This window comes from Coenobita brevimanus, chromosome 21 (genome assembly GCF_032717465.1).
Source record: "Coenobita brevimanus isolate Jiangsu-jjx chromosome 21, ASM3271746v2, whole genome shotgun sequence".
In the NCBI taxonomy this organism is placed as follows: Eukaryota; Metazoa; Arthropoda; class Malacostraca; order Decapoda; family Coenobitidae; genus Coenobita; species Coenobita brevimanus.
In genome coordinates, this window is record NC_136974.1 from 28867817 (window position 1) to 28882547 (window position 14731).

At 40.3% G+C, this 14731-nt stretch overlaps 1 protein-coding gene across 1 annotated transcript in view; it reads left to right on the forward strand.

Moving 5' to 3' along the window:
* m-cup (ankyrin repeat protein mann-cup) overlaps window positions 1–8275 on the forward strand; it is a 120831-nt gene extending 112556 nt beyond the window's left edge. Inside the window, exon 3 of the mRNA XM_080266643.1 lies at window positions 8156–8275. Coding sequence (XP_080122769.1) covers window positions 8156–8275 — 120 coding nt within the window. The remainder of the gene's footprint in view (window positions 1–8155) is intronic.
* Window positions 8276–14731: the final 6456 nt, after the last annotated feature.

Sequence of the window (14731 nt, forward strand, 5' to 3'; positions counted from 1 at the left end):
TTGGTGGAGGATTAGTGCCCCTCCCTGTAAAACAATTAACTCTAAGCCCTTGGCCACCCCGTCTGGGATACATGGCGTCTGGCAATGAATGAATGAATGAAATGAAACTCTAACGTATGGAAGTGAAGCTTGGACGTTGTTGGAAGGATACAAGTCAAGATTGAGAGTAGTAGAAATGAGTTATTTGAGAGGAGCCTGTGGAGTCATATGGAGAGACAGACTGATAAATGAGGATGTGAAAGAGCATTGTGGTATGGATGTGGATGTGATAGGAAGCATTAGGAGAAACACACTGAGGTGGTTTGGCCATGTGAACAGGATGGAGGGTGAGAGACTGACGAGGAGGGTGTATGTGGGTGAGGTGGAGGGGGAGAGAGGAAGGGGAAGGCCGAGAATGAGGTGGAGGGATGGAGTGGAGAGGTATATGAGAAAGGGGGGTGTGAATTGGGAGCAGGGCAGTGAAACGGCGGGGGACAGGGCGACGTGGAGGCGATTTGTTTGTGGCCACCCCGTATGGGATTGAGGCGTCTGGCAATAGATAGATAGATAGACTAATATTTTTAACTTTTTCACCATGCGAAATTAAATCTATACTGAATGAGAATAATAAAATTATCATCAACAGCATCCTGATCCTTTTTGCACCCAAAGATGGGATGATGTAGGAAAGAGAAAGTACAAAAATGGTAGAAATATAGGGTAAATAAGAAAAAGAAAAAGGTACAAAAGTGGGAGAACTATCAGGACCAAACCCATGGAAACAAGATAGACATTCATTTTTATATCATTACAGTCCTGGCTCTGCCTCATAGTCAAGAGTGAACTTAAAAGCCACCTTCATAGTGAAAGGTTTAAGTTGTATGCTGTGGCTAAGTGATTGGCAAGCAAGATATAGGCGTTACAATAATTACCACAACTTAATATGCAAAGTTAAATAGCTCTCTGATACATTGATCAAAATTCACATAAATCTGTAACAGCACTATAAGCTTCCCACAGTGTTGTTTAAGTCTTTTTCATGTCATTTCTGGCTGGCACTACATCCCTGATTTATAGTATTCCCATAGCGTTGATCAGTGCTTGCCCTGGCAGAAGGCACACCTGAATTGGGTACATGATGAAGCTTCTTGACTGAAGGCAGCATGAGAGAAGTGGTGCTGGCAAAGTTGGGTGGTCTGTTTGAACTGACAGCTCATCTACAACCACCACCTTCTCACCTTGCATTAGATTCCCCTAGATGGTGTAGTTCTTCTGGTGGGATCTGTTTCTATCAGCTTGAACACATGAACTATTGATTTAAATTCCTTCACACCTTGCTGTGTATATAGCAGTGCTTGCTTTATGTTTATTACTCATAGAGTGAAGAACACTTTCCAACCAACTTGAGTGAATATTCAAAGTGACATAAGTATAGTACAACCAAACATGATGATTTATATGAAATTAATGCAGTGCTGTGGAGACATCCAACTTGATTAGATCCTTCTTGAATACATTTCTTTCATTTGAAGAAATTGATTAATATGCTTTACGAATGTAACACTAAATTCTCAGAGTGCATTCCAAAATATCACCCCTAATCACAGAATTGTATGCTTTCCATTTTAACTACAGTTTTCATTTTGGATGTTGAGTTGTTGCAAGAGATTGACACTACATTATGGTGCCTAGCATATTATGAAAAGGAAGTAGAGCTATAGTATTATCTCAGATAAACTTTAGGAAAATCTCTGTCAAGTTATGGTATATGAACTGTGGAAAGGCAAGTCCTCATGCTATGTCAGTTTTAGTTGGATAAATATAGTACAGTAAAACCTTGATATAATGGACCGGAATTCGCTTTTATCGGACTCAAGGAGCTACCGGACTAAATTCCTATACTGTATATCGGAAAAAGTCCGATAAAGCCAGAAGCAGTCCGGACTGCATGACCACTTCAGCTATGTTCACCACAGTAAGGTAAATAAAAGACATGTTTATCAGTGTACATTACAGTATTATTATATATATTATGCCATTTGATTAATATAGTGAAGTTATGACACAGTACAGTACCACAATGGTAGTCAAAACGGTTTAAAAACTGTTCATGCGATGCGGACTAATGTATGATATATCGGAAGCAGTCCAGATTAGCAGGGGAAAGTCCAGATGTTGCTTTTATTGGAATTTCACATTTTTGGGAATGGTTTGGGCCACAATTAGTCTGTTTTAGTGAGATCTTACTGTATATGCAGTAATCCCTTGATTATCCAACAAAATAGAGCAAAAGGCATGTCCAGGTAATGGCTCCGTCTGGATAATGGACTTCTCTCCTGGCCCCCCTTCATGCATAACCTAACTTTGAAAGCCAGTGTAAAAGGCCACTACAGTACATCGTACAACAGGTGTTCCTGTTGTTTAACACTACTCTGTCTGGTCAGGCAGACCCATAAACCACAGCCAAGCAATTACCATGGTCAAGCAGACCCATCAACTACAGACAAGCAGTCACCTCTGCTGGGCCATACCTTGGAGTGACATGAAAAAAACAGCTACACAAGAAAAATGCAGTGAGCACACAAAACATACTGGTAAAATAGAATAAAATTATGGTAAAAAAGAATTAAATCATGGTACAGTACAGTAAGCTAGAATAAAATCAACATCAACACTCACGATTCGACCATCGCACATCACTCTTACCCAGGATATCCTGCTTCTCCTGAGTCATCACTTCCCTCTTCCTTTTCCTTGGTGAAGGGGCCATCATCACACCCTAGGAAGAGGCATGCAAGGAATAGCAAGGCCTGAAGTAGGTAGGGAACAACAACAAAAGCTACCACATGCACCACTGTAACAACTGTCTGAGAGGAGCTGTTCATTACATTGCCACCAGGCGGGCACTGAGAACGACTGAGGGAGTCTCTAGCGGATGCTGGCTGAACAATCCAGCCAGACAGAGTGGCACCACAGGCTATTCCTGCCCAGCTTGGCAAAAATGTTTGCATGACCATAATTTCCGCCCAAACGCGTGCATTTTATCCGGAGAAAATGGAAAAATGTACGTGTAATGGTTTCAAACAGTCAGATCACGGCATCCGGGTAAGGGATGTCTGGATAATAGAGGGATTGCTGTATCACAGTTTCTTCCATGCAACTGGTACTGTACTGTAAATTGGAGAAAACTGGCAAATCAGCCATATACATGGCAGTGCACCTTTCCCAGATAATATTTCTGCAGTATAATTTGTACCTAATAGCAGAAAAAGAGCATGAATGATAACATGTACTGTAATGAAGACTTACAGCAATGAGGAAGTGCTATGCCAGCCCTTACAGATCTGCATTATCTTATGTGCCTTGAAATAATAAACTTGAATAAAAACTGTTTACAACTAGGAATTGCTGTACAGTACTGTACTGTCTTTTGCAGAATTGGCAACAGTGTGCATGAGTAAAGATTGCTTGTTGAATGAGGAGTTTGACTGGGACATGTATATAAGGTATGGAGCCAGCAGATCCAGTGTCTGACCCTTGGCCTCTGGTTGCCACTGCAACTCTGAGCAGGGCAATAGGTAGGATGCAGGTGGGGAAGGCAGCAGGTGTGTCTGGGTGGACTGCTGAAATGTTGAAAGCCTCACGAGATATATAGGAGTGGGGATAGTCGCTGATTTGATAAATACGATTATATGTGAATGTGTTGTCCCACATGATTAGCTAAAGAGTGTAATTGTAAATGTGTACATGGGGAGGGGCGATGCTCTGGAAAAAGGAAATTATAGAGGCATAAAGCTTTTAGACCAGATATTGAAGGTAATGGAGAGTGTTCTAGAAAGTATGATTAGAGAAAAAGTGAATATTGATGAAATGCAGTTTGGGTTTATACCAGGCAAATGGACCTCTGATGCCATATTCATTGTTCTACGGCTTCAGGAAAAATATATAGGAAAGAAAAGGGAACTGTACTTTGTTTTTGTTGATTTGGAAAAGGCCCTAGAGAGGTGGTGGAGTGGGCAATGAGAAAGCCTGAGATCAAGGAGTGGCTGGTTAGGGTGGCGATGGCCATGTATGTGGGTGCTTGCACCCAGGTAAGGGTGAATGGAGATTTGAGTGAGGAGTTTTCTGTGAATGTTGGTGTGCACTGGGGGTCAGTCTTGAGCCCCTTGTTGTTTATTAAGGTGCTTGAAGCCCTCTCACATGACTTCAGAAGTGGACTCCCGTATGAGATGTTGTATGCTGATGATTTGGTGTTGATTGCAGAGAATGAAATTGGGGTGGAGGAAAGATTTAGGAAGTGGAGAGATGGTATGGGGCTTAAGGGCTTAAGAGTAAATGCAGATAGAACAAAAGTGATGGTATCTAGGGCTGAGGATGGTACTGTTAGAGAAGAGGGGGAGTGTCCATGTGTGATCTGCCACAAGGGTATGGGAAGTAATTCCATCTTGTGCGGTGTTTGTGATAAGTGGCTGCATAAGAGATGTAGTGGTTTTAGAGGTGGACTGCGAGATAATGCTGATTTCATGTGTTGGGGAGAGCATGTGGAGATTGCCAAGCATGAAAGGATTGAACTTCCTGGTGAGTGACTTGAGTGTGTGGAAGAGTTTTGTTATTTGGAAGACATGTTGTGTGCTGGAGGTGGGGCCGGAGCTAGCTCTGTGGCTAGGATGAGGAGTGGTTGGAAGAATTTCAGGAAACTGTTGCCTCTCTTGACATTGAGAGAGCTCTCCCTCCATATTAAGGGATCTTTGTATGTGGCATGTGTTAGGAGTGTAATGCTGTATAGTAGTGAGACCAGGGCAGTAAAGAAAAAGGATATTTGAAGGCTCAAATGTACAGAGATGGCAGTGGTTAGATGGATGTGCAGTGCGTCCTTGAGTGAGAGGCCTTGGGGGGCTAAGTTTATGATGAAAGAGTTGAGAAGTAGGATGGGACTGGAGTGTATTGGTGTTGTGATGAGGAGAGGTAGATTGAGATGGGTTCGGTATGTGGAGAGGATGGGGGATGATAATTGGGTGCAGAAAGTGAGAAGTGTTATATGTTGGGGGTAGGGTAGCAAGAGGTAGGGGTAGGCCAAAAAAGACCTGGGATGAGGATTGGTTGTAACCCTAAGGAAAAGGGACTAAATAGGGAAGCTACCAGAAATTGGGCAGCATGGAGAGCTACCATTGGGTGGCCAAGCCTGATGCATGCAAACATGTAGGAGCCTTCAAAAATGAAACGAAATAAAACTAACTCCTCCTTGTGAAAATTTGCAGTAATGAACATGAATAAAGATTACAGTAAAATCTTGATATGACAGACGTCAATAGACAGGAATTTGCTTTTATCAGAATCAAGGAGCAACCGGACTAAATTCTAATATATCAGAAAAAGATAAAACCAGAAGCAGTCCGGACTGCCTGACCACATCAGCTGTGTTCACCACAGTAAGTTAAATCAAAGACATGCTTATCAGTATACAGTACAGTATTCTATCTATCTATCTATAGCCAGACACCTCAATCCCGTTCGAGGTGGCCACAAACAAATCGCCTTCATGTTGCCCTGTCCCCCGCCATTTCACTGCCCTGCTCCCAACTCACACACCCCCTCTCATGTGCCTCTCCACCCCATCCCTCCATCTCATCCTCAGCCTCTCCCTCCCTCTCCTTCCCTCCACCTCACTCACATACACTCTCTTCGTCAGTCTTTCGCTCTCCATCCTCTCCACATGGCCAAACCACCTCAGTGTATTTCTCCTACCACATCCACATCCACACCACAATGCTTCTTTATATTCTCATTTGTCAGCCTGTCTCTCCATGTGACTCCACAGGCTCCTCTTAAATAACTCATTTCCACTGCTCTCACTCTTGATTTGTGTCCTTCCAACAATGTCCAAGCTTCACTTCCATATGTTAGAGTTGGTATCACAATACTGTACTGTCATGTAATAACTTTTTCACTTCCATGCTCACTTCCCTGTTTCTTATCACTGCTTTCAAGGAATCAGCAACCTTTCTTCCCTGCTTTACCCTTTCAACCACTTCACCCTCCATACCTCCATCCTTACTCATCACAATACCCAAGTACTTAAACGTACTCACATTTTCCAATTCCTCACCATCCAACCTCGCTGTACATTCACTAACTTCACCTCTCTCAAAGACCATCACTTTACTCTTCCCTACATTCACCTTCAGATTCTAGTTCTTACACACTCTCCCAAACTCATCCACCAAGCTTTGCAGCTACCCTTCGTCTTCACTCAACAACACAGCATCATCTGCAAACAACAGTACAGGGAGTTTTCAAACACTACCCTCTCTCACCAGGGCCACTCCAACATCCACTACCCTACCTTGTACCTCTTTTATTACCCCATCCATGTACAGATTGAACAACCATGGAGACATGACACATCCCTGTTTCAACCCAACCTTCAAAGAGAAAAATTCACTCAGTTCACCATCCACATTCACTGCAGCCTTAACACCGTCATACATACTCTTCACAGCATTCAACAACTTCCCATCTACCCCATATATTCTTAATACTTTCCACAATCCATGTCTATCGACCCTGTCATATGCTTTCTCCAAATCCATGAAAGCTGCATACAACTTCTTTCCCTTCTCTAGAAACTTTTCCACTAAGGATCTAAGAATGAATAACTGATCTACACAACCTCTTCCTTTCCTAAAGCCTCCCTGTTCTTCTCCAACTAATTCCTCTGTTCTTTCTCTGTCAATAAGTATCCTAGCATAGACTTTCCCTATTATACTAAGAAGACAAATGCCCCTATGTTTACCACACACTTCTTTTTCCCCTTTTCCTTTGTACAAGGGAATAATTATACCTGACTTCCAATCCTCCTGGACTCTCCCTTCCTTCCAGGCCAATCTGCACATCTTCCACATCAAGTCAATTACTATCTCTCCCCCATGCTTCAGCATTTCACCACACACTCCATCAATTCCTGGAACTTTCCCCAATTTAACTTTCTTCATTGCTTCCACAACTTCTATCCTACTAATTTCTTCCTGTCTTCTCACCTCCCTCCTTCTCCCAGCCATTCCCCAGCCACTTACACTCACATTACTTCCATCCTCTATGTTCAGCAATTCCTTAAAGTGTTCTTTCCATCTGCTCATTTTTTCTCCCTTCTCCACTAGTAATCTACCATTTTTATCTTTCACTCCCCTGCTAACTTCACTTCCACCCTATCTTACTCTCTTCACCCTTTCCAGAACATTTTCATACAGTCACTTCACTTTACACTCAAATTGCTTCCAAATTCCTCATCCACTCTCTTACTCTCTCTTACTAATCTTTTCACCTTTCTCTCTTTCTACATATAACTCTGTCTTCCGCCTCTCAGCTTCTTCCACGCCCCTATTTCTCATCCATTCATTGTATGCTTTCTTCTTTTGTGCCACAGCCTGTCTCACCTCATCATTCCACCACGCTGTTCCTTGCACCCACGTCCATCTTCTCTTCATCCCACACACCACATTACATGCTGCACATATTTCTTATGTGAATATCCTGCACACACCTTCCACGTCCCCCATCTGCTCCAATTCATATTTTCCCAATCGTTCCTCCACTTCTCTCTTATATTCTGCCTTTTTCTCATCCTCTTGTAACCTTTCCACTCTCCTTGCAAATACTCCTTCTTCCCGTCCTTCCCTTCTTGTATTTCTCCATCTTATTTGGATCTTGATTCTGGCCACCACCAAGTAGTGGTCAGAAAGTATACCATTTAATTATTGTAGTGAATGTTTAATACAGTACTGTACTCTACAGCAGTGGTAGTGAAAACAGTTTAAATACCGTGGGTGTGATCCGGACTATTGTCTGATATATCGGAAAAAGTCAGGATTAGCAGAGGGAAGTCAGAAAGTCGCTTTTATCGGACTTTCACTTTCTTTGGAATGGCTTGCTCCCCAATTAGTCAATAATAGTGAGGTTTTACTGTACTTATATAGATGAATAACTGTACTACCCTTTGAAAATTTGGCAGTAATGAGCTTGAAAGAAAGATTGTTTGTAACAGTTACTGCATTATCCTTTTTAGAAATTGTCAGTAAATTATAAATAAAGGTTGCTTGTAACAAGGAAAAACAGTACTTGCACTGTATTCACCTTTGCAGAAATTCATATGTATTCATTATAAATCTTCATCTTTCAGATCAACATCATCACGTACACAACACTAAAGTGTCTGGCAGCGCGGGTTATACAGGAGCACAAGATACCGTACTTGGGAGAGGTGCCAACTCATCTGGAGGCCTTTGTCAAGATGCATTAGCGGCGACTTTTTTTTTTTTTTTTTTTTTTTTTTTTTTTTACACATATGCGTTCATGTTGTGCATTTATCAGAATGCATTAGTCACTTGTGTCTTTTCTTACTTTTTTCTTTCTTCCTTCCGAATGCATTTTGAGGTTCAAGATGCATTAATGCTATCCATCTCGTCCCATAGTTTCTTTCCATAGTTTTTTTTTCTCTGTTTTTCTTATTGTCTATGCCTGCAACCATTCTTGTATAGTTGTGTTTTTGTTTTTGCTTTATTTTTTGGTCAGCAACTTTTCTTGGTGCATCTCAGGCTTCTGTGAAGATGCATTTGTGCTGTGTATTTGTGTACAGTCATTTTTTCACTTTCTGTAATTTTCATTATTTCAAACTGTCATAATTCCTTTACAGTTATGTTATATATATATATTTCTTTCTTTTGGTTTGCCACCTTCCTTATATAATAATTTTCCTCCTCTCTCTGTACAGTCATATATGTCTTCTGTATTGTATTTCTTGTCGCCTTCATTGTACATCCCCCCACCACCAGCACCACTTTTCTCTTATGTGTGTCTGTCACATTTGTACAGTACTGTACAGTTATTTTTTACAGTTGTAAAGTTTTTGTTTGCCTTATATTTTTCTGCCTATCACTTTCCCTGTACAACACAGCAATTTTTGCATTTATTTTTTATCCAGTACCACTTTTCTTTTGTATTCTAGTTTTTTCTCTGGTTTCCACCTTAATAATTGTTTTTTCTTCAGTCTCCCATTTTCTTTAAACAGTTGTTTTCCTTTTTTCATCAGTCTGGCATTTGTCATGTACAGTTGTATTATATTGGCACTTGCCTTGTTCAATTATTTTTTCATTTGTTATTTATATCTTGGTCTGCTAACGATATTGAACTTTTTTTTTCCTTCCATGACTACTCGTCCCTCAACTGTCTGGCTGTGATGGGTATTCTAGATCATGTAGACCTTATCTTGTGGAGCTGACTGGAACTCTGGTGGTTAGAATACCCCAGTCTGAGTGACAGCCCTGCCATGTGTAGGAGTTTAGTCTCTGAAGGTTGATTAGAGGTACTGCCACCAAGAGGAATAAACTAGCCATCTACCTTGAAGTGTACGAGACTGTGGTACCCTATCCATGGGCCCCTGCATCTCACAGGGAGTAATATGGGGTTGGCTATTTATATTTTAGTTGGATGCACTAGTTCTTTCATGAATTACATCAGTTTCCATTTCTCTAACCTTTTGTAGAGTACTGTCTTCAGAAATTTGGCTACAAAAGTATGGTACATTATTGCAAAAGCACTACACTCAATCTCGTGGCTTCTGCAGTCCTTGAGTATGCTCTTCTTTCTCAAGTTACGTAATTTTGTATGTATATACATCAATTTCCTACTTAGATTTTGCAGTGATTCAGTACCCTTATTCGTTTATAGTCAGCCCGTCACGCCACAACACACTTACCTCATTTACCACATTCTGACAATCCTTCAAGATAACCTCAGCAAACTATCTCTGGGAGTGTTCAGCTCAAGTGACCAGTTTCCTGTGGTCCACTGGGTTTGCATTCAAATTATGTCTCTTTATACATACTGTTGTCTTTCTATTTATTTACTTTGCCGAAATCTCACGGGATTATTTAGAATCACTGCATAGTTATGGTAGTCTAGCTTCAGCCCCAACATCTCAGAAAAGGGTAATGTGGACTGACTGTTACCATTAATACATAGTTACTGTAGGAGAAAAAAATAATTGTAGCATATGTCATGACTGTTTTAGGGAGTTCATCAGTCTTTAGCTAAAGTTGACTTCACAAGTATTTAGTCATGTCATGGTCAAAAGTTCATCTACACTTCCCAGCCAGCTTTGGTAATGGAAGTTGGTGCATGAAATATTTTTATATGACAGTAGTATATACCACATAACAAAAGAGTATGAGAAAGAAGGATACTCTCTGATATTCAGGGAGAAATGGGAAATATGGAAGGTAGGATGCAATGCAGGCTGGGAACTGGTGATAAACATTTGGTTGTCATAGTACATTAGGTGGCACACTTTATGGGATGACAGAGTTATGAGTGTGAGTCATACCCAGTAGTACATCTAGCTAAATGGCCTGAAGCAACATTTTGATGGTGGTCAGACTGTAGTGCTGTGTAAGCATTCTGTACAAGCCTCTGTATTTGAAACATCTGAGCACAACTGTACATGTGTACTGTATTTATGTTACCGTCATCACTCATGTCATTGAAGCCACTGGATGGTGAGGGTTAAATAAGAGTCCAGGATTCCTTATTTGGCAAGAGGATTGGGGCATCTGGAGACCTCATTAATTTTGTGTGTTTTTGTTTTTAAAGTATTGTTGAGACTGATTGTTTATAAAATTCTCCATGATCATCCTCATCCATACTTTTTTTTCTCTCTATCTCAGTGAGTTTCTGTGGTCTGTATTTTTCATATCCTGTCATGTGTATTCCATGTACAGTTAGGGACAAAAGTTTGACTACTATTCTATGCATCTGCTGCACCTGTAGGGCATGTACATCACTTTCCTCTCTGATGCATCATATAAAAAAGAAGTATACCAAGCATCTTTTAGCTTAGGAATATTAGCCATCAGAGGAAATGAAAAGCAGAACAGGTGAAGTAAAGGTACTAGGTGAGCTTTTGTCCCCAACCATAGTTGTGTTCACCTGAATTCCAGATAGCACTCCTCCATTTTTTTTTTTTTTTTTTTTTTTTTTTTTTTTTTTTTTAATATACTATCCTTGTCTTTGTTCTTTAATTGTTTCACCTTCTTCATTCTGTACTTATGTTCCCCTCCCAGTCTCATATAATACTCCTCCCATCCTTTGCTTATTTTAACAAGGACAGAATAGCCTTTCTCCAATCTTACATTCAGTTGCTGCATAAGGAATTACCCTCTCCAGACTGAGGATATCATTTTAAATTACATTTATTAACACCTTCACATGATTATATTCAGCTTTGGAGAGAGCTTTCACATTGGCAGAGTTAAATGTAGTCTTCATTAATCCCTTCAGTGTTAGAGGTATTCCTTAAGCAGAGTAAAAGTGTGTAGTAGTGGAAGAAAAAAAAAAAAAGAAAAAAAAAGAAAAAAATATGTTATTGGGGTAATGGAGTAAAAGTTCTCTCCATGTGGTGAATTGAACTAAGTCATTGTAAAGAGTAAGAGTACGTGAAAAATTCTAACCTCTTTAAAATACCCCTTTCTTTTTTTGTTATTATATATTATACTTTATTGTTAGATGTGCTGTGCTTTATTAGAATTAACAAAAGAACCAAAAAATGAAATACAAATCCTGCTTAGTTGAAATTTTATAATGATACTGTACTTGTGTTTTTTGCCGGTGAAATGGCAACTTGATATTATGGGTTGCATTTGGTTGTAGTTACTGACATACAAAATAAGGATGTAGATTAAGAAGAGTTCAGAATAATGGATTTAACCCCTTCACTTTGATGATGTATTGTTCAGTTTACTCTGACCACTATTAGATTATTATACTCAACTTAAGAGGAACCAAATGTCTAATAATGAAGGTATCATTGAAAATTGCATTTCAGTTTTAAATTTTGGAAGTATTTTTCTAAGATGAGCAGAATCATCTGGTGACAGCAAGAATAAACTAAGTACATTATCAGATTGAAAGGGTAGTAGTGAAGGGGTTTAGGAAAATGCTGCTTTAATGTAGCTTTGTATACAGATTGGCTCAGAAGACAGGAACTGTGTGGGTAACAGGATCCTAACCTCATGGCTGTTGATGTACCACCCTGTAGGCATGTGGCACTGAATCACATAGCAGTTGTAGTAGTTATTTGTGGGTTAGTCATGCTATATATCAAAGGAAGCCAAATATAGATGCATGAATTGCCTCATAAATGGTTCATAATTCATTTGGGGGGGAAATTAAAGGAAAAAGAAAGGTGGATGTATATACCTTAAGTACAGCTTCAAAATTAAGGTAACATCTTAATATATTTCATTATACTAATACCGTATTATATGAGTGTTTTGAAGATCAGATGATTTCTCAAGTGCTTTAACGCTCCTGAAATGCTACATGTGTGTACTATTCAGCAAAATATTATTGTAGATTGATTTCTTCCATGGTAATTATATCTGTATTCATGAAAACATTAAGAATCTCAAAAATGTTAGCACATATCAAATACAGTTAGTCCATATATAAAGTCATTTAACTGAACATTTTTTCATGATTTAAGAGTCTGATAAAGTAATATCTTTTCTTCACTTAAAATTGTTTGTGGTTCATTATAAAAATGTTTTGAAGTCATAAGTGTATCAGCTGACCATGATCTGACTTCACCAGCAGCTAAAATATCTCCACTGCTGTATTGCACTGTATATAACTGACCTTGTCATTAAATCTTGTCATGTTGCCATCAGCAGATTTAACAAGAAACTGTGAGAAAGTTGAACTATTCCCTTGACCTTGAACCAGAAAACTTCATTCCTGTTTACTTCTTGCCACTCCACTTTTTTTGTCCTTGGATTTCCCCATCATCTCTAAAACTGTATGTCATTTGCCATTTTCTGCTGAGTCAGATACTTGGACTGTTTATTCTGAACCTTCATGGTAACATTTTTTTTGTCTTATAGTAAGAATGTAGTGTTCATATATCTGTACTGTAGGTAGTTAGTACTCATACTGTAGTTTTTGCTATCAAACATAATGTCAGACACCCTATTTTGCAATTCTCTGTCACCGTAATCTTTCATACAGTACCATCTTCAAAAATCATTTTGCAAAAGTACAGTAGAATATTGGAAATACTCCGTTCACTTTACATATGCTTTGACAGACCCAGCACCAAGCTAAAAAAATTATCACCTTATATTACAGTAATCACTCCAATATCCGGATCAATAGAGCCATCGGTAGGTTCGGATATTGGTTTTGTCCGGATATTGGGCCCCAGCTTATGGACTTGTACTTACGGACCCTAACACAGAGAAACACCTATACAACTCCCTCCGGACATGCATAGCACCTATTTAACACCCAAATCACACCAATAAGGCACATAAATGACTGAAATAAATGCAATAGACACATAAAATGTGGGTTTAGAAGTATGTTCATACATTAATAAACATTCTGGTACTTATGGACTCTAACCGAACCTAACCTAACCGAACCTAACCGAACTCTGAAAAACCCATTCCTACTGCACATGCATGAGGTAAGTTTAGTATGGAAAGAAGTACAGTATGACACTTTCTGGTAAGTATAGTATGAGGAAAAAATACAATATGAAACATTCTGGTAAATATAGTATGGAAAATAGTACAACATGAAACATTTTGGCTACTTACAGCAAGTCCCTGGCCACCTCGATGAATAACCGCCTCCTCTCGGACTCTGACAGTAAGAACGATTTCCTGAAGCACTTGCACTACACTCTTCCTGAAGTCTTGCACTGAACTTAGTCACTAACACACAGAAGTCCGTTCTTTTCACAGTGTTCACTTTAGTCCAAATAATGTTCCATTAAATTTAAGTGTTGCACATTAACTTTTCCCAAGTTTTTTTAAGTTTCCAAAGCCAAAACAAAGAAGGTTAGTTACGTTAAATTTCTTTTCTACTTAGTCTTTTCTCCCAACTTGAAAACCTTAACACAACACACCGTTTTTTTCACTGCACAACACTCAAAATTCCCGTGTGGTCTAGTGGAGAAGTTCTTGCTGTTTATTCACTGTCAGAGCCCGAGAGTATCACTGGCAGGCGTCCAAGGGGTGCATCGGTGGGTAGTGGTGATGGCGTACCGACTACAGAAGACTCTGAAGACAGCCGCAAACTCACGTCGAGCGGTGACTCCACTGTAGCTGATGTGCTGGGCTGTGGCTCGGAGCATGAGGGCCTGTCTTGGGAGAACGGAGTGGAACCAGGGCTTGGCACAGCGGGGGTCACGGGCCTGAAAAAACTGTCAATCGTTGACTGACGCAAGGACCGACGATTCTGGCGATTGATGATGCGCTGCCGGAAAGCACGCACTTCCTCCACAGTCCCAGGGCCCCATCTCCCTGTCGCAGTCCGGGTGTTCCAGGTAGTCTAGGACGAACTCTAGATGTTCCCGGAGTGCGCTCAGCTTGGGGATGGCTGGAGTAGTGTCCTGCTGGGCGGAGTCTGCATCATCATCGCCTTCGTCGTCGGAATCTTCAAGTTCGGGACTGACACCAGCAACCGAAGACGCGATCTCGATATCAGACAACGTCTGATACCCAGGATCGCCTCGTCGTCGTCCAACCACTCACGAACATATCGTCACATCAACATCGTCGCCGTGCGTCATGGCCGATGCATGGAAGTCATCCACGTCAAACCCTAGGAAATCGTACTCACATCTGTTCCGAGAAGCAGACGAGACCAACCATTTTCAAGAGTTTTCACAGGGATTTCCTTCCATGCACTAGCCCAG